Source organism: Micropterus salmoides, unplaced genomic scaffold (assembly GCF_014851395.1).
Source record: "Micropterus salmoides isolate LMB-PRFRI ecotype aquatic unplaced genomic scaffold, ASM1485139v1 Ms_hic_scaffold_4, whole genome shotgun sequence".
Lineage (NCBI taxonomy): Eukaryota > Metazoa > Chordata > Actinopteri > Centrarchiformes > Centrarchidae > Micropterus > Micropterus salmoides.
In genome coordinates, this window is record NW_024043372.1 from 24,420,770 (window position 1) to 24,446,871 (window position 26,102).

At 38.8% G+C, this 26,102-nt stretch overlaps 1 protein-coding gene across 33 annotated transcripts; it reads right to left on the reverse strand.

Moving 5' to 3' along the window:
• Nucleotides 1-3,714: 3,714 nt before the first annotated feature.
• znf740a (zinc finger protein 740a) lies at nt 3,715-25,782 on the reverse strand. Of its 33 annotated transcripts, none has more exons than XM_038696093.1 (21): nt 25,311-25,782; nt 22,754-22,917; nt 22,368-22,550; nt 21,666-21,782; nt 20,809-20,929; nt 20,470-20,553; nt 18,471-18,554; nt 16,572-16,655; nt 15,986-16,069; nt 15,398-15,481; nt 14,977-15,060; nt 14,154-14,237; nt 12,425-12,508; nt 11,985-12,068; nt 11,517-11,600; nt 10,975-11,058; nt 10,156-10,239; nt 9,633-9,716; nt 8,082-8,165; nt 7,517-7,635; nt 3,715-7,200 (listed from the first exon to the last, which is right to left on the reverse strand). In XM_038696093.1, exons 2-21 carry the CDS (start codon nt 22,796-22,798, stop codon nt 7,027-7,029), a joined length of 1,935 nt encoding a protein of 644 aa, XP_038552021.1. In that variant the 5' UTR covers nt 22,799-22,917; nt 25,311-25,782; the 3' UTR covers nt 3,715-7,026. The 33 variants fall into 33 exon arrangements, with proteins under 33 accessions (XP_038552021.1, XP_038552019.1, XP_038552020.1 ...); XM_038696091.1 differs by having other exon boundaries at nt 21,636-21,782; nt 25,311-25,780; XM_038696092.1 differs by lacking the exon at nt 25,311-25,782 and adding an exon at nt 24,965-25,284 and having other exon boundaries at nt 21,636-21,782.
• Between the last annotated feature and the right edge of the window lie 320 nt (nt 25,783-26,102).

Sequence of the window (26,102 nt, forward strand, 5' to 3'; positions counted from 1 at the left end):
TCATCAAAACTTGTTCTTTTTCCAATTTCTAAAACATTGGAGTAGAAGACATTGGCATTGGCTTGCCTATACTGAAGGCAGTATAGGCAAGCATTAATCTAGTATAGGCAACACCTCACTGAGAAATTAAGGACTAATTAGACTGGCAATATAGAATGGATCCCCACTGTACTCAACTTGAGTGGCTGAGCTTTTGGAAAAGTCTTCAAGTCAGCAAATCAATGAAAACCTTAATATCCCTGCTGTTACACCCTAAACACAGGAACAGTTCTGATACAAAGACATCACATGTAAGAGCTGTGGCGTACATTACGTCTGTCCTGGGTAAGAGGCTGAAGAACACTGGAAGCTGTCAGCTATCTCTGAACATCATACAAACAGGCCACAGTTTTGACCAGACAGGTGTCAAAGTCATCGACCAGGTCAGTGGAATGCCAGAGGAATACAAGTACGACATTAACACCCACACTAAAGACCATCCTTAAACAGATACAGGGGTCGTCATCTCCCCTACATAAACCACTAAGTGTTATCATGTCCCAAAAGTTCCATACTTCGCTCACGTGATGGTCACCTGTTTCATTTACTGAAGAAGGCTGTGAGATACAGTCGAAAGACCTACACATGATGTGCACACATAGAATAATAAAAGAATAAATATGCTGTTCTCACATTATATGTTTAGCATTATGTTGTGCATCTAGTGTGCACAAAGTGGATCTAACATCTTGTGCAAACAATTACAGGTGCTTGTCATATAATTAGAATATCATCAAAAAGTTGATTTAATTCCATTCAAAAAGTGAAACTTGTATAATGTATACATTCATTCCCCACAGACTGATATATTTCAAGGGTTCATTCCTTTTAATTTTGATGATTAAAACTGACAACTAATGAAAACCCCAAAATCAGTATCTCAGACAATTAGAATATTGTGAAAGGTTCAATATTGAAGACACCTGGTGCCACACTCTAATCAGCTAATTAACTCAAAACACCTGCAAAGGCCTTTAAATGGTCTCTCAGTCTAGTTCTGTAGGCTACACAATCATGGGGAAGACTGCTGACTTGACAGCTGTCCAAAAGACGACCATTGACACCTTGCACAAGGAGGGCAAGACACAAAAGGTCATTGCTAAAGAGGCTGGCTGTTCACAGAGCTCTGTGTCCAAGCACATTAATAGAGAGGCGAAGGGAAGGAAAAGATGTGGTAGAAAAAAGTGTACAAGCAATAGGGATAACCGCACCCTGGAGAGGATTGTGAAACAAAACCCATTCAAAAATGTGGGGGAGATTCACAAAGAGTGGACTGCAGCTGGAGTCAGTGCTTCAAGAACCACCAAGCACAGACGTATGCAAGACATGGGTTTCAGCTGTCGCATTCCTTGTGTCAAGCCACTCTTGAACAAGACACAGCGTCAGTAGCGTCTCGCCTGGGCTAAAGACAAAAAGGACTGGACTGCTGCTGAGTGGTCCAAAGTTATGTTCTCTGATGAAAGTAAATTTTGCATTTCCTTTGGAAATCAAGGAGTCTGGAGGAAGAGAGGAGAGGCACAGAATCCACGATGCTTGAAGTCCAGTGTAAAGTTTCCACAGTCAGTGATGGTTTGGGGTGCCATGTCATCTGCTGGTGTTGGTACAGTGTTTTCTGAGGTCCAAGGTCAACGCAGCCGTCTACCAGGAAGTTTTAGAGCACTTCATGCTTCCTGCTGCTGACCAACTTTATGGAGATGCAGATTCCATTTTCCAACAGGACTTGGCACCTGCACACAGTGCCAAAGCTACCAGTACCTGGTTTAAGGACCATGGTATCCCTGTTCTTAATTGGCCAGCAAACTCGCCTGACCTTAACCCTATAGAAAATCTATGGGGTATTGTGAAGAGGAAGATGCGATACGCCAGACCCATCAATGCAGAAGAGCTGAAGGCCACTATCAGAGCAACCTGGGCTCTCATAACACCTGAGCAGTGCCACAGACTGATCGACTCCATGCCACGCCACATTGCTGCAGTAATTCAGGCAAAAGGAGCCCCAACTAAGTATTGAGTGCTGTACATGCTTTTCATGTTCATACTTTTCAGTTGGCCAACATTTCTATAATCCTGTTTTTGTATTGGTCTTTAGTAATATTCAAATTTTCAGAGATACTGAATTTGGGATTTTCATTAGTTGACAGTTTTAATCATCACAATTAGATGAAATAAACATTTGAAATGTATCAGTCTGTGTGGAATGAATGAATGAATATAATATACAATTTTCACTTTTTGAATGGAATTACTGAAATAAATCAACTTTTTGATGATATTCTAATTATATGACCAGCACCTGTATATAGCGCAAACAAAATATTAACTTGTGTGCATAAGATCATACCTTGTCTGCACAAGTTAACCCCTTGACGCCGATGGTCGCAAATTCGCATCATACCTCTTCCTTGCAGACTGCAAGCCAAGATAGCACATGGATTCTCCCAATGCCTGTTGGTGCATATTTGATACGAACGTAGGAACCTTTTGCAAGCCCCGGTTTCTCATTTATGCCTGTTGTCGCTAATTTGCATCATACCTACACATACCTGAATTTATCTCTTTTCTATGTTCTAAAGACAAATTAACAATCTTCACTTAATTTAACATCAGCTTGAAAGCAAAAAAACACATTTTTTTAAATTTTTGATTGTAAAAGAATTCAGGCGTTAAGGGGTTAATATGATGCGGTATAACTATTATATCTTGTATATTGTTGCTGTGCTCAGTCTTACAATTGTGTTGTGCTTTTGACAGTAAACTGTCTTCAGCGACCTGACTTTGTTAGCCGAGTTTGGCTGTTCCTCACCCAGTTGTATTCCTCCTACACAGCTGTTTCAGTCAATGTCTGTTTCATCCTACATTGGTGATCATTGATAAAATCATCCACCTAACAATACGCCTACAAAATCCATGACTATGTGCAAGTGAACCTAGAAGAATAGAAGAAGGGATGCTGTTTTGACGGCAGTGGTCACACCAACTAGTGATTTGTTTAAAATGAATGTTTACTCACTTTGTATTTTGGTAATTCATTATCAGTATAATCTATTAACATATCTATTTTTGAAAGCATTCTTACTTAAGAGTATTTTTTCCACACCTGCCTAAAACTTTGCGGGCTACTGTATATACACAAGAGGGGTGAGTGACAACCACACAGGCGGGAAACACACCAGGGCAGGACATGTAGTGAACTGAAACAAGAGGTGAGAAACAAAGTAAAATAGGAAACAGAATGAATGAAAGACACAAGAAAAAACGCACAAATGCACAAAGCAGAAACACAAAGACAGGAAGTTAACAAGGACGCATGATGAATGATTCCACCAAAATAAAACAGGAAATACATAAGAACTCAAAACCATGACACATAGGTTACCTAAGGTTTCCAGCATCACCCCGTGACTTTCCCTCTGTCCCCTTAACTATATAAGCATTTATCAAAAAGATTTCTTTTTCACATTGCCCAGAAAACAAGCGTATCTGGATGCATGAGTAGTCCTTTCTGAAACACAACTCCACATGTATTAACAAAATATGAGTGACAGGGTTTTTTTAATGATGGAATGGCTGATGAAGGATTTCTCGTGTTTATTGAACTGTCTACCATTTTACTTTACCATGTGAAATGAAAAAAAAAGTAGAAATAAAGTCAAAACAGACAGTAAGCATACAAAAGTCCTTTACAAATTATTTTATTTCAGCATAATAGTAAGAAGCCTCTCCTCTGATTTTCATATACTTGAAACTAATTGGATCACAAGGGTACATATTAGTTAGCCCATTTTACAATAATCATTGTAACATTTTTTTTTAGGAAGTTATTCTTATGCACTCGTTTTCCTACACAAAATAATCAATATCAAGATCCTATCTTAACTGAGGACCATAACTCTGCATGCAAGACTAATAAAAGAAAACAACTAATCTGTGATAGCTACTGTTATGCTGTTGTTCATCTAATACCATTATCAATATAATTTACTACAAATACCAGGGACTTCGTATAAGAAAGAAAACATTTTCTTGTGGTACTACTGCCTCTAATGTGAAAATTACTGAACATACTGGGCTCTCAACTGTACTGATCCAAATTGTTCTGTCCATCTTCTGTGTCAAGTTGAGGAGAAATAGGCTTTGTCTAAAACCTAAAATCTAGTACAGTCTGAAGGAAAAAAATATCCATCTCTCTTTTTTGTCTTTTTTTCTCTTGCTTTCACTCCAGTGTTTACAATTTCATCAGAATAAAAAAAGGTCCTTGAAACAATCATCAAAAATGTGATGAGAAATTCTCAGACAAATAAATCCTTGGATCTGTCTGACAAAATTAAAACTCAATCTTATAAACAAATTATCTGAGACTCAAGGATTCTATTGCATTTTAACAATGAGATTGATAATACTAAAAACAAATGACAAAAAGGTATTAACAAGTGACGTCAACTCTATACTGTATTGCCCTTTAGCCGTTTCAGTATGTGCTCGTGCCAACAGTATCCCTTCCACAGATTTGGAATAGTGTTTCCAGAGCAAAATGAATGCATTTCTCAAACTTGGCCCCTTTGCTACCACTGGGTTTTTACTTTATCTCAGTCACACTGAATACCATCTCTGTACACACCTTAACTGTAACACAACTTTGCCCTGACATCAATGAACCATTTAAAGAAAAATCTCCCCAATAATACTTTTGGTAAAGCACCACATACCTCAGTATCCTGTGCTTCTTATTTGTATCAAACACAAACATCTGTTCATCCTACAAATCAGAGATCAGTTAATGCACTCTGGGATTTCATCTCCACATTCAGTCTAAAGCTTATCTGGACCTTTAAATTTAAAAACAGAAAACAAACAAACGTTAAAATAAGACTGCAGTGCCCTGAAATCACCCAAGATGGTTTCAGCCACCTGTTACTCGCTGTGGCATCATAGAACAGGTGTAATGTCTTGATATGTACATGTACGTTCAGCCCGGCAGACTAATCCACCCACCCAGCGCCGACATTTCTGGATTAAACGGACCAGTTTGGAAAATGCAATCCCACTAGTTCACCAGTCACAGAAAGGATCAAGTTTGAGAAACTGTTCAACAGGCAGCAAAGTGGTCCTGATCAACCCGCTCTTTGCTGTCTGACTGCCAAAGACTAACAGAGTACGCTCACAGCTCATCATAGGTAAAAGAAATCGTTCGTTACAGTATCATTTAGTACTACAATGATTATTTGTGTATCCGCACTTACTTAAGGCTAAATCCAATGACATGACAGACATCCATTATTACATACCAACCACAAAATATTTGGATAAAAAAGGCAATTGTTAGTGTGTAGTAGAGTCGAGTAAAGTGTTGATTGCGCTACGGCCTGTGACTGGCCGAAGCACAGCAGTGGGGAACAATTTAGCACCACTGACTTCTCATAAGGACTCCCAGGGGCTCCCTTCAGGATTACATACTGTGCACACTGCAATCAGTAACAATGACTCAACATATTCATTATCATTAAAAGACAAACTCTCTTGACATGAGAACACATTAGTTTGTTTTAGCGCCACTGAAGCCACCAACATTCTGTAACTATGACAGCTTTAGGATAAAAAAAACAAAAAAAACATAGCATGATGATGAAAGGCTGTCTCGTCTTAGTAAATACATTTGATCCACAATAATAAACAGCAGAGAAAAAGGCAAATGGAAAAAACAAAAACAACACACTAAGGCCACAAGATTTTGTATAACCCCGCTAATCTCACGATGTGAGAATCTGTACAAACAACATAATGGGACTTCAAGTGGCCAACCTGCACTGGTTTTAGACCAGGGTGCATGGACAGAGCAAGGAGAGACACCTTTCTGCTAAGTACTGGAGATCTCTGTATATACACACACACGCACTGTACATACACAGCTGAACGTACAATAGCGTCAGTAAGTGTGGGAGGACGACTTACTAAGGCTGCCATCCTGTGCCATTTCCTGAGTCATCAGCATGTCACACGCGACGCGGAGCATGAGATACACAGGTGATGCTCCTGGGACTCCACCCTGCATGTCTGACAGAGAGGCGGTCCACTACAGGTTGCCCTCTCATCATCCACTTCTTGGAAGTCCTGGTTTACTGTTATGATGCACTGTTTGATATTCCTTTTTTTTTTTTTTAAATAAAAACACACTTACAAAGTTACTCAGGTTTCCTCAGGTTTTCACTGAAAATGTGGGGACAGACCGTATTTGAACCATTTTCTAATTTTCTGTTTCTTAATGGCCTATTTTGTGCCGGGGGGGAAAAAAAATTGTCACTCAAGTCACATAGTGAAATAATAAACATTTTCAATCAATAATTTACACAAAGTGTTGATCAAACCTGTACCTTCTGTGTTGATAAAGTCAGGGAAATCCTATTACTCCAGATACCGCTTTCAGTGAAATGCTTAACACTATGTTGGCTGTAATGGCAAGCAAGATCTGGTCTACATGAGATGTCAACAGAGTCGTTTCCTTGCTTTACCTGGAAGCAAAGTTCACTTGTACTAATACTGACTGAAGTGACAATCTTTTTGAGCCAAAATGGGCAACACAAAGATTTGAAACAAACTCCTCACCACTTCATCCCATTTTGTTGCTAATACATCAGGATAAACAATACCCTCTGCCCGTCCCGAGTACCACCAAATGCAGATCACAACAATAGAAACTTTTTTTTTGTTGCAAATACTCAAATCGTACAAAAAAGGACCAATGTTCATCACAGAAAAGTCTTTTCTTTAAAAAAAAACGGGGGGGGGGGGGGGGGGGGGTTGGGGGGACAACACAATAAAAGTCAACAAAAAAAAAACACAAATGTCCCTCTGTCATTAGTAATCCCAAGACTGGAGCTGCAAGACCAGCCTATGCTAGAGTGTGGCGTCACTCAGCACAGAGCTGAGAAGAAGAAACCCTGTGGCTTGTCCCGTCTCTGGCGGTGTTGTGGATGTAGGGAAGGTGGAATGTCAGACCGCCAGCCGGCCTGGAGGGGGGTGCAGGGGACTCCAGGTTGGGGGTGCGGGTGGAGGTTCCTGGGGGTAAGGGCGTGGATCGCAGCACGGCTGGTTCTCTACTTTGGCTACGCTGCGACCCTGGCACAACCGCCGATGCCGCAACAGCCGGTCTGTCCGTGAAAAGTTCTTCAAAATATACAAAGTGCACATAAATCATTTCAATAAATCAATCTTCATACTGTACAATTTACACAATAACATAACCTGTCACAAAGGCTGTAAAGACTGATTTATATTCTGAGTCGAGTCGACGCTGTAAGCTACGCACATAGCCACGCAGTCGTTTATACTTGTGTGTGTGTACATTTTTGGGAGGTGCGTGCCAGGCTAGGGCGTAGGGTACGCGGATTACATAAGCCTCAGCATAGATTTGATGCAGAAGTATAAATCTGCCTCAAGTATTTCATCAGGGTCACATTGCTGTGTTTCCATTCGTACGTACCTGCTGGCACCGCTCACACTGGTAAGGCTTCTCCCCACTATGGACACGCTTGTGTCTCTCAAGGTGGTAGCGCTGGATAAACCTCATATCACACATGTCACAAGCAAATGGCTTCTCTCCTGAAAGAGCACAAAAATACACAGTCAATGCATCAGTTTTAGCGTCTGGTACCAACAAACAGCGTGCAACTTTCACTTACTAATCTTTATTTGCAAACTATATTTCCAACACTTACAAAAAGTTGGAAAGTAAAAAAAAATTGCCCTATCAGTAAATTTCAACAGTGTAGTTTCAGCATCCGTCAATTGATTGAATTGATTGATTGACTTAATTAAAAAGGCCTCGTCATCAACTCATTATGTGTAGATCAGAGTGGAATTTCTTGTTTTCGTGGCCCAGATCTACGCAACATTGTGGCCCCAAAAAACCGGGGCAAGTATTTTGAGGCTGGTTCAACATCCCATCAAATGACTTGACAATCCAAACTCGAGTTTGTTGTGACCCCGTTCTGCTGCAAGCGCCAGAGCCTCTCTCAGTGATAAGGGTACGGTAAAGGAACGCATACCCGTATGAGTGAGGCTGTGTCTCTCCAGGTGGTTACGCTGAATAAACCTCATGTCACACATGGAACAAGCATACGGCTTCACCCCTACACACACAGAGCAATATATTAGCCCTACCGCCCACAGGTACAAAAAATACAACTTTCACACTCAAGCTAGCACTAGGACTAAATTATTGGCAGAGATTCTAGCTCATCATTTCTTAGTATGTATTGCATTTCCTTTTTTGTATTTTGTAAGTATGTTGAAATATTCAGACATGCAAATAAGAACACAAGTTAAACTGTGAATAATGTTATGTCAGATTTTAACAATGTGAAGCTAAACATGTCTGGCTTCAAAGCAAAAACACCAAGATCTATCAAATGTGAGATTACCATTTAATCACTGTCTGTTTTGTCTGAATAAACATCAGGAACATCCTCACTTTAACACAGCAGCAACAAGACTATTTCAGCATCCTCTCACCTTCCATCTATTATGCTTATATTTACGCCACAAAGACAATAACAAATAATAAATCACCCCCCATCCCCCTCCCCTACAATCTGAGCATGAATTTGAAGCTGTAATTACCGAATATTAAGATCCCTCTAAAGCAACTATCTGCTTCTAAGGTTGCACAAAGAGCTCAATGCAATCAAATGTTATCATAACGCTAACTGAGGGTAGTCTTGGTAGAATTAGCTGTTCGGCCAAAACAAACAAGGGTTTCGAGACCCTACAGTTATGCCTATTGACTGTTAAGAGCACAGTTTAGAGTTATTGCACTTCTGTGTGTATAACAAAAGACAGAATATTGATTTTGTGTTTCTTTTTTGGTAAAAAAAAAAGTATAATAAATGACTTGATCAGCCCAAAATGTACTGAAAAGGTGGTTTTTGCATATTTTTGATTCTGAACTTACTTTCTTACTAAAAACTGCAACTACAGACCGAAGAACCAGAATTTGAGTCATTTTCTGCAGGCTTGTTCAACACTGAACTGAATCTAAACTAACAGAGTGTGTATAAATCAAAATCTGAACATTAGCCTTAAGGATTTCCACAAACAGCATCTGGATCAAGATAGAATTTAAAGTTCAAGGGGAGGGAGACAGGCGCACACTACCGCCTTGACAGTGGCATAATTTTTTTCAAAATCACTTTTTGTTGAGTGAAGACTTGCTAGCTACTGCTACAACTGATAGCTTTCACCGGGCTTGCTGAAACTAACAGGAATAGGCAGAGTTAGTTGACCTTTGAACTTGGCTGGGTGGATTTCTTCTTAAGAATGTGGTCATGGACGCAAGTGTAACACACAAGAGGTTCAAACTATCTGCCAACAATTCTGGAGGGCACCTTTTGCCGAAAAACTTCACCTAGTTTCAACTAAAAGTTACAGAAATGTCAGTAAACTAGTAAATTAAACGTCTTAGAAACAACAAATAACCTGAGCGCCTACAAAAAGCTTGTGTTCTACTGTAACCACGCAAACCTATCTCTCATATTAGCATAATAAAGAGTAAATGGTGATCTATATAATGTGAGAAGGGCAGGTGCACGGACCCATACCCGTATGAGTGAGGCTGTGTCTCGCCAGGTGGTAACGCTGAACAAACCTCATGTCACACATGGTACAAGCAAAAGGTTTCACACCTAAACGCAGAGCATCAATACGTTATTTTCAGGACTTTTAATTTCTATGTCACAATCCATCAATCAGTAATGTACTTTAAAACACTGATTTACAATTGATGGGTTGTTAACCACTTTTTACTTGCTATGTGAAAATGTCCTAAAAAAATGATGCATGATGATTTTTTTTTCTCCAAAGCCAATTAAGGATACATCAAACTTTGATCAAATTTCAGATCCACAACTAAACACATCACATGAGCTGATGATGTCACAGTCCTGTGTTCATTTACATGTAAAGATTTAGTGTTGCATTTACACACACAAAAGCAGGACAGACTTGATCAAGAAAAATGTACAACTTTTTATAATAACTGCCTCAGACAGCTGACCCTGTATCGGGTATAATGTTAAATACAGGCTGATCTCAGTGTCAACGGTACGGTGGGCGGACGCATACCCATATGAGTGAGGCTGTGTCTCGCCAGGTGGTAGCGCTGAAAAAACCTCTTGTCACACATGGTGCAAGCATAAGGTTTCACACCTAAATGCAAAGTAGCAATATTATATTACTTGACCTCAATTTCCATTCTTAACAAATAAAAACCTAAACTATTGGTTATTAACCACACATTTGCCAATTCATGCAAAAACAAAAACATATGTCAAATGTTCCCTTCATGTAACACTTAAGAGTTACCAGCAAAGATAACTACACCAGTGACCGTTTTAGCTATGTCGTCAATCACAATGATTAGCCATTTTTATTCTAAAGAGTTACAATCACAGTCAGGGAGCGATCAATGCTTTTACTTTTGTGTACCTCATGTTAATAGCCTATTGATCAGTGTCTTGAAATGTATGATGGTTGGCTTTCATAGTAATTGAGCATTCCACCACTAATGGTTATGCCTGTTAAAAAAAGGGCTGATTTAGTAAGATAATTTTTCTGAAAAGCGATTTGTATGAACTTTGGTGACCAAAAGATGCAGCAGTTTTAAAGGTCAGGGTTTTTAAAGAACCTTCTAATAAAAGGTGCTAAATGTTTTACAAGAGACAAATTAATATTATTATAAGTACATTTCCATAACCTACTTCGAATCAAGGTTACAATAATGCAAATACCTTGCTTGAAGGTTTTACACACAGCTACTAATTTGGCAATCTCAGAAACAAGACATCTGTGTTGAAACTGTTTGCGCTGCTGATATTAGCACAATAAGGACTATGTAATAATGATGACCTATAGAATGTGAGGGGCAGGTGCACTGACGCATACCCGTATGAGTGAGGCTGTGTCTCGCCAGGTGGTAACGCTGAACAAACCTCATGTCACACATGGTACAAGCAAAAGGTTTCACACCTAAACGCAGAGCATTAAGGTATTAAAGTCAGACTCGGTATTTTGTTTGTGTTTACAAACCATCAAAAAGAAACATACTTCATATACCTATTCAGAATTGATGGGTTGTTAACCACTTTTTTTTCAATTGTTTTGAAATTTATGTTTTAATGGTATTTTTTCTCCAAATCAAATTAAAAAAAAAATACATCAAACTGTGTGAACCAATTCTCAAATCCACAATTTAACACATCACATGAGCTGATGATGTTGCAGTCCTGTATTTCTTTACACATTAAGACTTGCTTTCATGTTGCTTTTACACACACATAATGAAGGGTAGGGCTTGATCAAGAAATCGTTCTACTGAACAGTTTGAGAGTGTAACTGATAACTACCTTGGATGGCTGACTCTGTATCTAACATTATGTAATTACAGGCTGAGCTCAGTGACATGGGTACGGTGGGCGGACGCATACCCATATGAGTGAGGCTGTGTCTCGCCAGGTGGTAGCGCTGAAAAAACCTCTTGTCACACATGGTGCAAGCATAAGGTTTCACACCTAAATGCAAAGTAGCAATATTATATTACCTTGCCTCATTTTTCATGTTTTAAATTTAGGAATTAATATCAACACTATTGGTTATTAACCACACAATTGCCAATTCATGCAAAAACCAACACTTTTTCTTCAGATATTTTCTTCATAAATTCCTTTATCCATTTCAAAGTGTTATAGTTACCAACAAACAAAATAAAACATAGTAATTTACAGTTAACCTGCTCAACTGATAATGCCTAACATGACTAGGAGACCCTGTTAAAACTTCATATTGACATTTCCCCAAAATGCAACAGGCATATGTCTGAAGTGAACCAACTGAATTAAATGTGCACACTGATTTCTAACACTGAAATGTCATGGGCACGGTGCACGGACCCATACCCGTATGAGTGAGGCTGTGTCTCGCCAGGTGGTAACGCTGAAAAAACTTCATGTCACACATGGTGCAAGCATAAGGTTTCACACCTAGACGCAGAGCATCAAGAGAATTATTTTTGTGTCTCTGCCACCAAGAGAAAATAAATAGATAACTTAAAAGTACCAGTATGGACTTAATTGATATCTGTGGTTAATAACCAATGTCATACCCTAAAATGACTTTACAAGGGTACAATATGATATAAGATGCTTGTTTCAAATTACAAAAATTCCCAGAGGGGGATCTAAAATCCACTTACACAACACATGAGATGGTGATGTCATGTATTAGATATTACACTTGAATCATTTGGGTCTAAGTACATATATTTAAGACTAGATCAAGCATACAGATGTTGCAGCATCCTAATCTTGTGACAGGGTTAAGATTGGCTGACGCATACCCATGTGAGTGAGGCTGTGTCTCGCCAGGTGGTACCGCTGAAAAAACCTCTTGTCACACATGGTGCAAGCGTACGGCTTCACCCCTATACACACAAAGTACCAACTTTAGCATAAAAACACTCAACTGCCAAAAATGATCGACGTTAAACTTTACTAATTGCTTAGTAAAGTTTGGTTGCACTCATCAGCGCTTTATTTATACTGGAAATTCCAGCACGCTTCCAAAATCTGCTTTTCCAATTGGAAATTGTATTCATATCTGATTTAAAATGTAACTTCTAAAAAGTCTAAATCAAAGGTTTAAATTAGTAAAATTGAGGGATAATGAAAATATCCTGTGTACAAAGTAAAATAAACATATCTTCAAACTCTCTAAAAATCTACCAAATGACCAGACAATTGATTGAGACAAAACCAAAGCCCCTAATAGGCAAATTCCAACTAGCACAATAACTAAATGTTTTTCCACACGATGCCAATAGGTGCTTGTGTTTATTTAATTTCAACGTGCCGCATCCAGATTTCTGGAATAGATGTGTTAACGTAAAAACTTTTTACAATTTCAGTAACGCTGATCGCAGAGGTTAGACAATTTTAGGCAGTTGGTAAAACAACTATGCACAACACATTTAGATTTGACATTTGTTTGCAGAGTAACTCCTGTGATTTAACTGATTTAAAACTGATGCATAGAAACGGAAACTGCAGTGAAAATAAAAATAAATCATACAGAACCTAGCTTGTGATTTAAGCAAAACTGAACCATTGACTGTGGTCTCCCTTCAAATTTAAAAAAACTGCGCTGTAAAAACAGACTGACAAAATAAAGAACATCCTTACACAAAGCCTGTTTATAATACAACTGAATGAGAATAAACTATTCACAACAGGATTACATGTTATTACCTCACCATTACTTTGGATGTGAAATGACACAATGACTAGCTGTGCGAGCGGTCAGCTCTAAATTTGCATGTTTTAAATTTTTATTTTTATTTTTTTACAGGAAAAAAAGAATTTACTGAATATAAACTAATTTTAAAGAACTATTACCATAAGTCCCGCGACCATGTACGCAGGATAAGCGGTTGACGATGGATGGATGGATGGATATTAAGTGTTTTTTCGCTCCCCCACCAGGCCACATACACATTCAAATGAACAGGTCTATGTGATTACCTGCCAATCTGGTTCCTGTTTATCTTTAGTAACACTAATTGATCAGTTGTAGGCAGTCACGGGCCTGCAGCTACAGCTCAGTATAATGCCTTCCATGACCCACATCCATCAATATTTCATGCAGCTTTTTTAAAAGAAATATTCTTCATTAGATTCAGCTGTTGTGCTGACTGTGTACTGCTGTATTGTGTCAAAGTCGAATTTGTAATTAGAGCTGAGCTGATTCAAATATGAAACCTGTCAGTAATGCTAATTATTTTTGCCTTGCAGACAGCTAAAAGCTTAACAATGACCAGTTTTAAGCACAAAGATTGGTGTTGGCATTTTTGCTTCACGGTCATCATGTTATGTCATTTCATATACAAAGTAGGGGCAAAAGTGTTGTTTTGCAAGTACTTATAAAGCTCCTTCCAGAAGCTTCATGCAACATGTCAATAGAGACAGAAAGCAATACAAACTCGAGTTTGAAGCAGCCATGTAAACATTAAAACGCAAGCATGACCAAAGTCAGGGAAAGAGAGGGTTAAGGTTCAAAAAATGAGGACGTACCCGTATGAGTAAGACTGTGCCTCTCCAGTTGGTAACGTTGTATAAACCTCATGTCACACATGGTACAAGCATACGGCTTCACCCCTAAACAGAGCACAAGGATGTTAACACTGATTCAAGTTCAAGAACAGCAACATTTAAAAAGACAAAGTGAAATGCTTTTAGGTTGTTTATTATTGCATGCTTCATTACAGACAAAATTCTGTTAGACATTACACGAAAAAGAGTCTAAGAACCTGCAGACATCAAGAATTAAGGTGCATCACCAGTTAAGGAGAAACAGGGCGAATGTGCTGCAGTTCGGACCAGCTTGAGTAATATTCAGGTGCATCTTGAATATGGGGTAACTTAAAAAAAAACTTCAACATGAAATTAAATTGGGTTTTCACCACCATCAACAGTCTGTTTGCAGGATGCCATTTCACTATTTAGTCAGGCCAGACATTCTTGGTCTTGCCTGGTAAAATCTTGAGAAATGTAGCCTCTTGACATTTTAAACTATTGATGCCTGCATTTAAAACACTTTTTAGTGTAATGTGACTTTCATTGGGTATGTTATATAGTATTGAACTATACGCATGCACCTGTACCATTACAATGTTCACACAAAACAAGGTAACTGACAGAGAGAGTCACTTTCTCAGTGGACAGTTTTCCAACAAAGCCTACATTTGTAATAAACATTTTTTTAGAAGGGGAAATTAATTTACTACCAATGGCATAATTATGGTATTGTATATAGAGGGGCTTCACAAAAATCACGTGTAGGTTGTTTATATGAAAAGGTTTCATTATAAAAGGGGAACAATTAATTCAAGCATACCAGTATGAGTGAGGCTGTGTCTTGCCAAATGGTAACGCTGGAAGAACCTCATGTCACACATGGAGCAAGCGTATGGCTTCACCCCTAAACGCACACAGTACCAAACTTTAGAAAAGTGTTCTCATGAACTGTGTACACAAAATGTCATTTTACAAACAGTAGCCAGACAAGAAATAAAATGTGTTGTGTCAACCCTAAAAAGCTGTTAGCAAATACATTAAAGTACACCAGAAAAGAAAAAAAAAAAAATCTACTAGCGGGTAAACTTTAACCGTTCATATTTAAGAATGAGATTTCAGTAATACAAATTACAATTTGCTTTGTGTCATAGTACTCTCACAGGTAGGCGTTGCCTACACACAAGGGCAAATATCTACAACCCCCAATGCTGTCAAGTGAGAGGGATAAGTAAAACTTATACCCGTATGGGTGAGAGTGTGTCTTGCCAGGTGGTATCTCTGGAAAAATCTCATGTCACACATGGAGCAAGCATATGGCTTCACCCCTGCACACACAGAGCAAAATATTTTATAAAAACAACACAATGAACTGAACAGGACACACTCACTTATATCATGTATCCAGACATGCCAAAAGCAGTGGCACCAGTATGATGCAACACTAAATATCTTTCACTAACATTGTCTAATCTATCAACAACAAAAAAAAAAAATCGGACCTCAATGAAAACATCCTCTGCTGAACACAGTGCAGCTTTCCAATGCAGACATGCATTAGAAATGTCAAACAAGTCATACACAATTCAAGGTGTAATTTACAGGCACTGCAGTGAAGTACCAAATGAGGTAATGTAACTTAGTGCCTTAAAGGATTATGTCAAAAAACTAAAAGCAATCCTCCAGCATGCCCCAATAGTTAAAACTGCTTGGTGCTTATGAATATAAAAAAAAAAAAAACAGATAAGTATTTCTATAAACAAGGGACAGATAAAAACTTCAGTAAACTGGGTATTTGGGCTCTAATGTAGCAAAGAAGGATGAACCCATACCCGTGTGAGTGAGGCTGTGTCTTGCCAAGTGGTAGCGTTGGAAAAACCTCATGTCACACATGGAGCAAGCGTATGGCTTCACCCCTACACACAAAAAGTACGTAAATATAAACTAGAAATAGAAAACATAAGTTTCAACACATAACCATCAACTCTTCCCTTAGAATAGCTCTTCTTTTGCTTCATTATACCATCAGCCTGAGAAACAAATGCTTGTTTAGCAATACATGTAGCCTACAGTGTATGGTCATGTGTTTTATGACCACAGGTCATTTCAGTCAAACAAAAAGAAAATCTCATTAAAAAATTTGGAATAATGAATAAATTAATTGTGCAGAACAAAGTAGAGCATTCAGCAGGGGAAAAGCTGATGTTTTATACATTCAGGCGCCCATGCACCATGTATTTACATTTCCTATCCTAATACATGTCTGGATACATCTTTATGTTTCTGAAAATATGAATATTCGAAGCTGGTAGTCATTTTAGACACCCTAAATCTCTGTTTACACTGCTATGAGTGGGAAAAGTTAAGACACTTCTAAAAACACCACTACCTAATGAGCTAGGGTAAGCAGACGCATACCAGTATGAGTGAGGCTGTGTCTTGCCAGATGGTAACGTTGGAAGAACCTCATGTCACACATGGAGCAAGCGTACGGCTTCACCCCTACATACACAAAGTATCAACACATTAGCTAAGAGGTTCCTTCAAGCATCAAAGGAGAGCATCATTCACAGGCATTAAATCACTGGGACCTGGCAGTTATTACACATTCCCATCAAGCGTCATGCGAAGGGGTCTTTTATTTTACTGCTAATTAGTGAAAGTGTCTTCTGTTACGGGGAGCATTCATTTTTCAAATAAGCTGGAGTACATTGTGAAACAAAAGCAGCAACAGGATATGAGCCGAGCATGTTTCAAACAATATATACAAGGCAGGAGCAAGAGAGCAAAGAAACGTCTAAGACGGTGATCACACTGGCCAGCTGAAGCAGAAACATTATCACACTTCTCCACCGTTCACTATTACGAGTGTCGACAACACTGTTTTGTTGTGAGCATATTTGTTGCAGTCTTATCGCAAATTGGTTTAACGTCCACACAGTGCATATTAATTCAATTTATGGTGGCAGTAAAGTGCATATGTTGCTTTGTAGTGTGTTTGTTTTCTAGCACTCCAAAGTGATCTGCCTTAAGTTTCAAAAGCTTCCAATCTGATCTCCGCCATAAACTTGCAGCAGAAGCATATGTATAAACAACTGTGCAACTATATAATAAAAATATATATTTAAAAAGCCAGACAATTACAGCTAAGACACGTGAGTTGTGCAGCCATCATTCTGCATGTAAAATAGGTGTGGACATCAAAGGACTATTCCCATAATATACCATGGCCTAAGTTAATCAGCTACTTTAATATGGCAGGGTCAGGCGGGAGGGTTCTAACACAGACTAAAATATTAACTTGAAATAACCAATTAATTTGCAAAATTCAACTTTATAGTAAAGCCAAGCACAACCAGATTTCCGAACACTTCAGTGAGCTAGTCTCCTGAAAAATGTGCATCTGCGAAATTACATTATTTTGCCCTTAAGACATTGTGACCAATCACCCCCATCTCTTATACTGCAGCTATGACGTCATGTTGATTCATTCAACAATCATGGAGAAATCTACTCATAATCTCAGTTAATACATGACAGGATACGCAAAACATGTACAACTAAAGTACACAACTATGCCCACAATGTATTGTAACAAACAGCTAGCTTTATCTCAGCTCTGCTAGCATGGTAGAGCGTAGGTAGCCAATATCCTTGAAATAAAAAAAATCAAATAGAAAAACCAGACTAAATTTATGTTGAGCAATCAGCAATGGTACAGGAGGGATAATACACTTTGAGGGGTCCACGGGATCTTGTACTTACATCTATTCATGCAGTGCATTACAATAAATGTATGCCATTATTGGAAGTTAAATAAATATTGGGCCATTCGCTGTAAAACAGGTGATGATTCAACCATGTAGTAACTCTACAGGCTATGGTCTCAACTGCAACTGAAAAAAGATGTTTCTATATTTTGTCCACCCAATTCAATTGATTTATCTGTTTCTTAACATAGGATCTATTACAGGCGTTTGTGTTAGATTGCATTAAACCGTATAGGTACTACAGATTGTACATTTACTAATGACAGAGGGTTGAGATAAAGTGTGTCTGGGTGAAAAAAAAACAATGGTTTAAAGGCATGAACTCCTACAGCCAAACACTGACCCCAGGACCCCTTAATACAGGATCATGAATAAAATGTAATACTACAGGGCTGTTTGCTTCTATGTTGTTTGTGTGGTCCTTAAGACAGTATATATGTTTTTGTTCTCAAGCCTCTCTTCAATAAGAACTATTCATCTTAATGAGAAACTACCCGATTAAATAAAGTTTCTAAACTTGAACTGGGTACGGTAAATGGACGCATACCCGTATGAGTGAGTCTGTGTCTCTCCAGGTGGTAACGCTGGAAAAACCTCATGTCACACATGGAACAAGCGTACGGCTTCACCCCTACACACACACAGAGCATAACATTATTAGCTAGTCAGTCTAAGCCAAATGTGGAGAAAGAAAAAAATATATTACAAAATGTATCATGTTGAAAGCAGAAAGAACAGATGCAGTGTTGCCACAAAGGGTAACCGCTTACTCAAGCCACTAGGATATTGGACTAAAATTAGATATTTATATACATATAAACCATGCCAAATGAGTTGGGTACATTTGGTCAACATTAGTTTACTATTAAAGCAGTGCTTTTGGTGATCACTGGGGCAGTAGCCACTGACTGGGAAAAACGATTAGGTTGGAAGTTGACTTACCCACAGCATACTTCTTAAACAATGAAAAACAAAGAGTTTTGTGTGAAAGGGTGCAATGCAAACACTGACACTATGCAACTCAAGTCCTCAACTTTCATTGTATATCAATAATTAAGAACATAGTCCTTTGATGTCCATGCAGTTATTTACACTGACAAAGAAATAATTATACACAAAAATAATTAACAAAAAAATAAATCTTGCATGTTTTTTTGCGGCCTGTGCTTGGAGGCTTTCACAGACATACACTGGGGTCCACAAGTTTGAGTCCACTTTCAAGTCCACTATCAAAAAGTCTTGTTTACAGAACTGTTTGTTGTTATTATTTAGCAGTAGAATTGATCTAATTTGTTTTTCCTCAGTTGTTTCAAGAATGTCTTATTCTTACCTAAGAAATGCACACAGAAACGTCACAGAAATTTGAATGTTTAACAAAAAGTGTTCTTTGTGATACATAGTGAGAATTATTACCTATGCTTTAATGTTGAGTTTCAACTTAACATTCTCTCTACTGGTCTGGTAACATTGTGTGAGGAAACCAATATTGTGGAGCCAAGTGGTTCTCTTTAGTAAGAGCACATATCTGCTTCTGAACTTAACTGAACGTTTTAGAGCGAAAGGAAAGATTTTCTCTAGTCAAATCATCCAGCCCACGACATGGCAGACTTGATAAAGCTGCAAGTATGCTTCAACAGAGGTGCTTGTCGGATGGTCAAACAGTGTGGGTAGTCCGATGTGATCTGTACTTGTGACCACAACCAGCTGTGACACAGCACTGCCCGATACTGTACTGCACAAGGTGCTTACAGAGCATGCAGCAACTGCTAGATGGCAGAACACGCAGGATTATTAGCCTGGGTGTGGTTCCTCTTTAGTGACCACACCACGTGAAGACCAGAGTGTAACAAGCTGACATCTTTGCAGGACCCAACAGCATTTACATGAACAATGCAAAGTCAAATGAACCAAAGGACTTCCTATTTGACTTGTTAAAGCAAATTGATGAAAACAAGTTAAAATGATGGGTCAAAAACAGCCATGGGGCCAAACAACGTCAAAGCTGAAGACAGGAAGAAATTAGGTTTTGCTGTATGAGACAAGAGAGACCCTTTTCTCCCTCCACAGGCAGCAGAGCTCAATCCCACTTAACATTCAGGAGAAAAAGGAGGAATGCAAATCCAACATCTCTGGGATCCTCTAAAATAGTGCTAAAATAATGTCGATTTTCAAATCCTGCAAAAACTTCTACAACTGATGCCAGTCAAGCTATGATTAAGGCAAATAACAGACATTCAAAAAAGGAAAACAAAAATGTGTCATAAATGTTTAAACAACAGTTTTTAATAGTGGACTCTGGACTATTGGACCGGTGTATTACATCACCTTCTGAAAATATTTTCCTGGTGTTGGGGGACCAATATTTATAAGAAATACTGTGCTTTATATTTTGGGGTGAACAGATTTTTTTTTGGGGGGGTGGCTTTGTTGGAAATTACTGTCCACAGACAAAATGAACCCTGAGCATCTGTCCATTGATGACATTGGTGACAGACTACAGATGTAGTCCGATTTATGTAATATGGGTACGGTTAAAGGACGCATACCCGTGTGAATGAGGCTGTGTCTCTCCAGGTGGTAACGCTGAATAAACCTCATGTCACATACGGCACAAGCATACGGCTTCTCCCCTAAACCGAAGAGCACCAGTTTTAGTCAAAGTCCCCACAGATACCACCAATTAGCTGTGAGGAAAAAGCTATTACCAAACAAGGTTGTTGTTTTTATAGCAGGCCATTGAAAAACCTTACAGTTGCTGCACACTCCTAGATTCAGTTCAACTCAAGCTTTCAGGGCCTCTTTCAAAAAAATGGTTCATGTAGTCAAGCATTAAAAGCTGTTCTGGCTTAACTGCAAATTCAAGTTGTTCCAAGCATGACCCATACCTGTGTGAATGAGGATATGTCTCTTCAGGTGGTATCCGCTCCTAAATGCTCCGTAACAGTGATCACAAATAAAGTTTTTCTGCACTTTGGATGATGGACCATTCTCATCTCCACCTGTGCCCTAATGAGGACAGTAAAGAATAACTGTTCAACATGGGTTTTAAATGGCAACTCAACAGTGAGTGCACTAATAACTATTAAACACAAACACAATGGCACAATCTGTTAAAATATACCCACCCATGACTGCTCAGACCTGACAAAAATCTAAAACTCCTGTGAAATTTCAGTAAATGTAAGGCATGATATCTGGGACGTTCTTAAGACTTTGCACACAAAAGCAAAAAAAAATTGTATGTATATTCTTTTAATGGTTTATCTTTTTCTAAAACCCAAGTTATCTTTGGTATGAACAAGCAAGACATGAACATTTGTTTTGTTGTTGCTACATTCAATTAACATTTGAATTGAGGAACACCCCACAGACCCATCCGATGGCCTAATGCCTTCATGTTACTGCTCCCCGTTATGCACACAACTGCAGTTATTGTGCTCGGCTTTGCTCTGCTCCCCTCCCCCTCTTTCCTCTCTAGAGAGCCTCCACCCCCTCCACATCTTCCCTGAACTCCTCCTCCCCCCACCCCCACACAAACAAAAAGTGCACACATGAAAGCTCCCAAGTCAGGCGCACTTGAATGAAGTTAAATGCTTTTACAAAAATATGTGCAAGCAGCTAAACGGCACACTTTATGTAATAAGAAAAAATGTGAACTAAAAAAATAAATAAAATAGAGACCATTCCCTATTTAGCAACCACAGTCACTGACCTTCCCACCCCTTCCCTCTTGTTCTCTCACTTTACAGGGCGTTACTGATTTCCTGTTCTTTTTTTTCTGCTGCATGTCCTCGTTGGCCCTCATCTCCTTCTCGTCAAGCAGGCGGGGAGCTTGGAATTCACCTTCCTTCCGGATAAGCTACAGATCCAGAAAAAGTCAATTATTTCCCAATTTCAGATATTTTAGCTTTAAAACTAAAAACAGAATATTTAAACATGATTAATCTGAACTTCTATTATGTGCATGTTGCCGCTTCCAGCTAGAGTCATAACCAAAATGATTTAAAACAATTAGAATAATTTCAGACTGGAGGAGGAATATCATTCATATAATGGGTTTGTAAGGGCAAGGTTATATCCATCTGAAACAAATCTTAATTTAAATAAACAACAAAACTATTGTTTGCAGTGGTGTAAGGACAGTGGGATATACAGCGCTTCTAAAACTGTAAAGATTTGCCCTTGCATATAACCTGGTAGTGACCGTTTTTATATCCTTAAAAGCATGTATGACATAAACTCATATTCCAATTTATAAGTGAAAACACTACTAAAAACAAGAAGCGGGGGGTTGTTTTAAATAAGAATAAACCATCATGACTGAGTTCAGAGCTAAAGTCCACCCATGCTGAATTTTTCAATTCCAGAAAGGCAGTGGGTTTACACCCTTCATAATATTAAAAGCATAGCATATAACAGCCCCAAATCCCAAGTCGGTCCTAACCAGGGGTGGACAGCTCATTCCAGATGGGAGGATCATGTGGCTCTGGGGGCCACGGTCAGGTCCCTCTCTCTGCGGTGGTCCATGGCCAAGTGGTGCCATCATTTTTTTGGGCGGAGCGGCCATGGAGCTAGCCTGCATCAGGGCCATACTGGAGAGGACCGCTTCGCAACCAAGCAGCCCCGCCTGCAAAGTAAAACAAAGAGCAACACTTAACCAACTACATCGACCATTTAAAAACACTCTGCAATTTGAAATGACCTGCATCTCTGACAATATTGCCGGTCACATGGCATTTGCCAAGCTAGTCATCAACGACAACATCCTGAGTGACACAAGACTGCAAATAAAGTTACTTGTCACCACTTTTGGTGTTGCTCAAAACAAACCCATTTCATATGGTCGCGGACTGAGCTGCTGGGCAGATGTGACATTGCTGTGGTGTATGTGAGCGCAGGGACAGGGGTGGGGACAAGGTCATCCAGAGATCCGTCAGTCAGGATGGTCGGGCTGGTGGGAAGCCACACCCCACCTCACTCATCTAGCATTAAAACTGAGGAAGAGGAGGATGTGGATGAAACAGACAAACATTAAATTACAACAGCATTACTCGCTGTCTTTTTTTATTAAACATTTAATTAACTCCAGTTAGGATGGTCATTTTTCACATAGACATTTCAACATTACAAAATATAGGCTAACACACCCCAATATTATTTTTTGTTTGTTAAATTAGTCAGCATACTTTATATTTTATTAATCATACTGTATATTTTCCCTGTTGCCTTTTTTGTCTTTGGAGTTATTCCAGTTGATGACGATAAGTTACTATTGGGCTACTACAATCACATGCTTCTAAATAAACCCTAATAAAAAATGAAAACCTCAATAGCTAAAAGGACCTCCTTCCAATAAAAATAAAGAACATTATCTTGTTATAAGTACGGAAAATCTTATGTCTAGCTGATGTCCATGACAGTGGACTGCAGAATAATTTAAAGCCAACAGGGATGTTCACCTTGCATTCTGAAATGTTTGAAGAAACATTTGAGGGAAATCTGCAACATTAGTTTTAGTTCACACAACAAAAATGTGATACTTTGGATCTACATGATATTGAAAACACTCCTAAAACACAGTTAGAACTGCTCATTGACAGGGTTGAGCATATTTCTTATATAATCTATTCCAATATTCTGCATTTCAGGTTTGTCTACATTTATTCATTTAGCTGACGCTTTTATCCAAAGCAACATACAATTGCTATGTATGTCAGGGGTCGCACGCCTCTGGAGCAACGAGGGGTTAAGTGTCTTGCTCAGGGACACATTGGTGTCTCACACCAAAGGCATGTGTCTTATCCACTGCCCCATCACCACCCCTTGAATCCTAGTTTAATTTCTTGGTACATTATTTTGGTGAGAGAAATAACAAAAAAAACAATACAGTATTTTGAAAACAAACTATTTTTTGCTATGGAACACTGGTATAAATGACCATGTATCTTCTGATGTGTTTTGGTTTAAATTACTTCATCTCATTCACAAGTTGAATGATTGGTGATTTACATTTAGGTTACTTATGACAGTTGTGTTAGCATCAACTGATTTGAGTGCATTAAAACTGCTACTGCTTCGCTGTAGCACTACTGTTAGTGAGCAAATGTGTAAGAGTAATAATGTGAGGGGAACAGTTATAATGCATTATCTGCTGTGTACCTGTTATTTTCTTGAAAATTAGAGATGAGCGATCACTAATTAAAAAAAAAGAAAAAAAAAAAAAGGACTTCCTTACATGACTTACTACTTTCTTAGTAATACACCCTGCACAAAGCATAACTTTTGAGAAAAATCTAGTTTTTCTGTTTAGTTTGAAAGTGCAAACCTAAACAGAATATGAGTGGTTGTAACTCTACATTTAGTGTTGAAGGGGAATCTAAAAGCTAACATTTAACAACAGGGCTGCAAAATATAAACATTTACACAGCTAGTCATTAAATGACACATTTAGTACATTAAATCACACGTTTTGCGTTTTTTTTTTTTTTACAAGTTAGTTAACGTTGCGTTACGAGGAGGCCACGACATCACTCAAAGAAAGCTGCTCTGTATTTTGGTAGATTCTCCAGCTTTAACGCTACGTTTTGGCTTCATTTGTTCTTTTCTCCAATTGTGAAACTGTAACGCTTGTATGCAATCACAAAAGGTTGACGGTAACGTCAGCCTTATGGATGCAGATATATACGTTAACGCTACAGTGCTTTCGCCATTGGCGTTGGTTAGCTAGCTAATGTTGCTAGGAAAATAGATTGCTAGCGTACCGCTAACATTGTCCAACGCTAATTAAAAGGCAACGTTACGTCGTATAGTTAGGGTTTGGGCTGTTGTCTTATTTGCCAGCAAAGGAAATACCATAGCCCTAACATAATGTTGGTTTAAAAATAATTGTCTTTTTTCTGCACTGACTGAGCTGGCCTTCGCAATCAGACGTTAGTTTTGCTGATGTTGATCAAGCTAACAGCAGCTAGCCAGCAGGTAGCTGCTCGCTGGCGCCCTCGCCCACTGAAATGTTAGTAATAATCGGAACATTTTTTAGCCCACCTGGTCATCGGTTTGATACGGTAGTTTAACAAGAGTATCTATCTTGCTGAGTGGACCAATGCATCTTTTCACCATGCTAATAACACAAGACACAACTAGTTCAAGACGAGATTGGGCGATAAAGACATTCGTGATGGCCGTCGTTGCGAGTTCCTCCCCCTCCCGATGATTAAGCTAACGGTTGTTAGCGAGCTAGCAATGGCTAACATTGACGCTGTGTGAAATTGGGTAAAATCCCTTTGCTGCCATTTCAGAGCGTGGCTGTTTACAGATGAAATAGCAGCACGCCACATGCACAGTCAAAATTCACCGAGCATCGAAGAAGAATAAAAAGATATGTATCTACCTTTTTTAGCTTCACTCTCCCGACGTTTGCAAGAGCGTCTAGTTTACAAACACAGGAAACGCCACAGGATGTAACCCACTCCCCCACACAGCAGCACAGCCTCTTCAAGCGGAGAGAAAAGGGTCATCTTCTTCTTTCAGCTCCTCGGGAACACAGAGTGCGACCACAATCTGCTTGTTAACCCGTTGTTTTTTTAAATATTGTTGTGGAGGTTTTACGTTATATCGACATTTGCTGTTGTTTATGGTGGATGTTGTTGAGCTGGCCTTTCAGTTTGTAGCTGATTCAGACGACGGCTGCAGAGACTCCGATGAAAAGGAAGGAGTGGACACTAAACCCACAGAAAACAGGGACACGCAGACATAGTGGCAGTTTCAGTGGCTCAGTCCGCTGCTCGTTTGTGCTGTATGGCCAAATTAATATTTGTTATTATATGAGTGCTATATGTTGTCGTTGCTCTTTTTAATTATGTAGGCTAATTAATATTGTGAATTAGCTCCTCCCAAGCTGCCATTTAACGGGCGATATGGCGTCACCGTCAATTGTGTCAGCATTGATTTATTTTAGTTTACTCTGCACTTTTCTCCCTTCTTACCCTGACAACAAAAAAATAAGAATTTGTTCATTCTCTTTTTGAAAATTGTGAATGAATTTGTGTTTTTTTGTGTTTCAACATAATTTTCAGAATTTCTTTTAAACGATTGATTGCTGGCCAATAAGAGAGAATAATGTATGTAATATTTGAAAATGTTCAGTCAAGAATATTTCATTCTGGCTATATGCAAAACAATT

What these genes read in the sequence shown, in the direction of transcription:
- znf740a (XM_038696091.1), bottom strand. Translation starts at nt 22,798, where the DNA reads ATGTCACATCTGCCCAGCAGCTCAGTCCGCGACCATATGAAATGG. An exon ending in ACATATCCTCATTCACACAG is followed by an intron (nt 20,554 to 20,808) that starts GTATGGGTCATG and finishes TCTTCGGTTTAG; the next exon opens with GGGAGAAGCCGTATGCTTGT. An exon ending in ACACAGCCTCACTCACATGG is followed by an intron (nt 12,069 to 12,424) that starts GTATGCGTCAGC and finishes CTCTGCGTCTAG; the next exon opens with GTGTGAAACCTTATGCTTGC.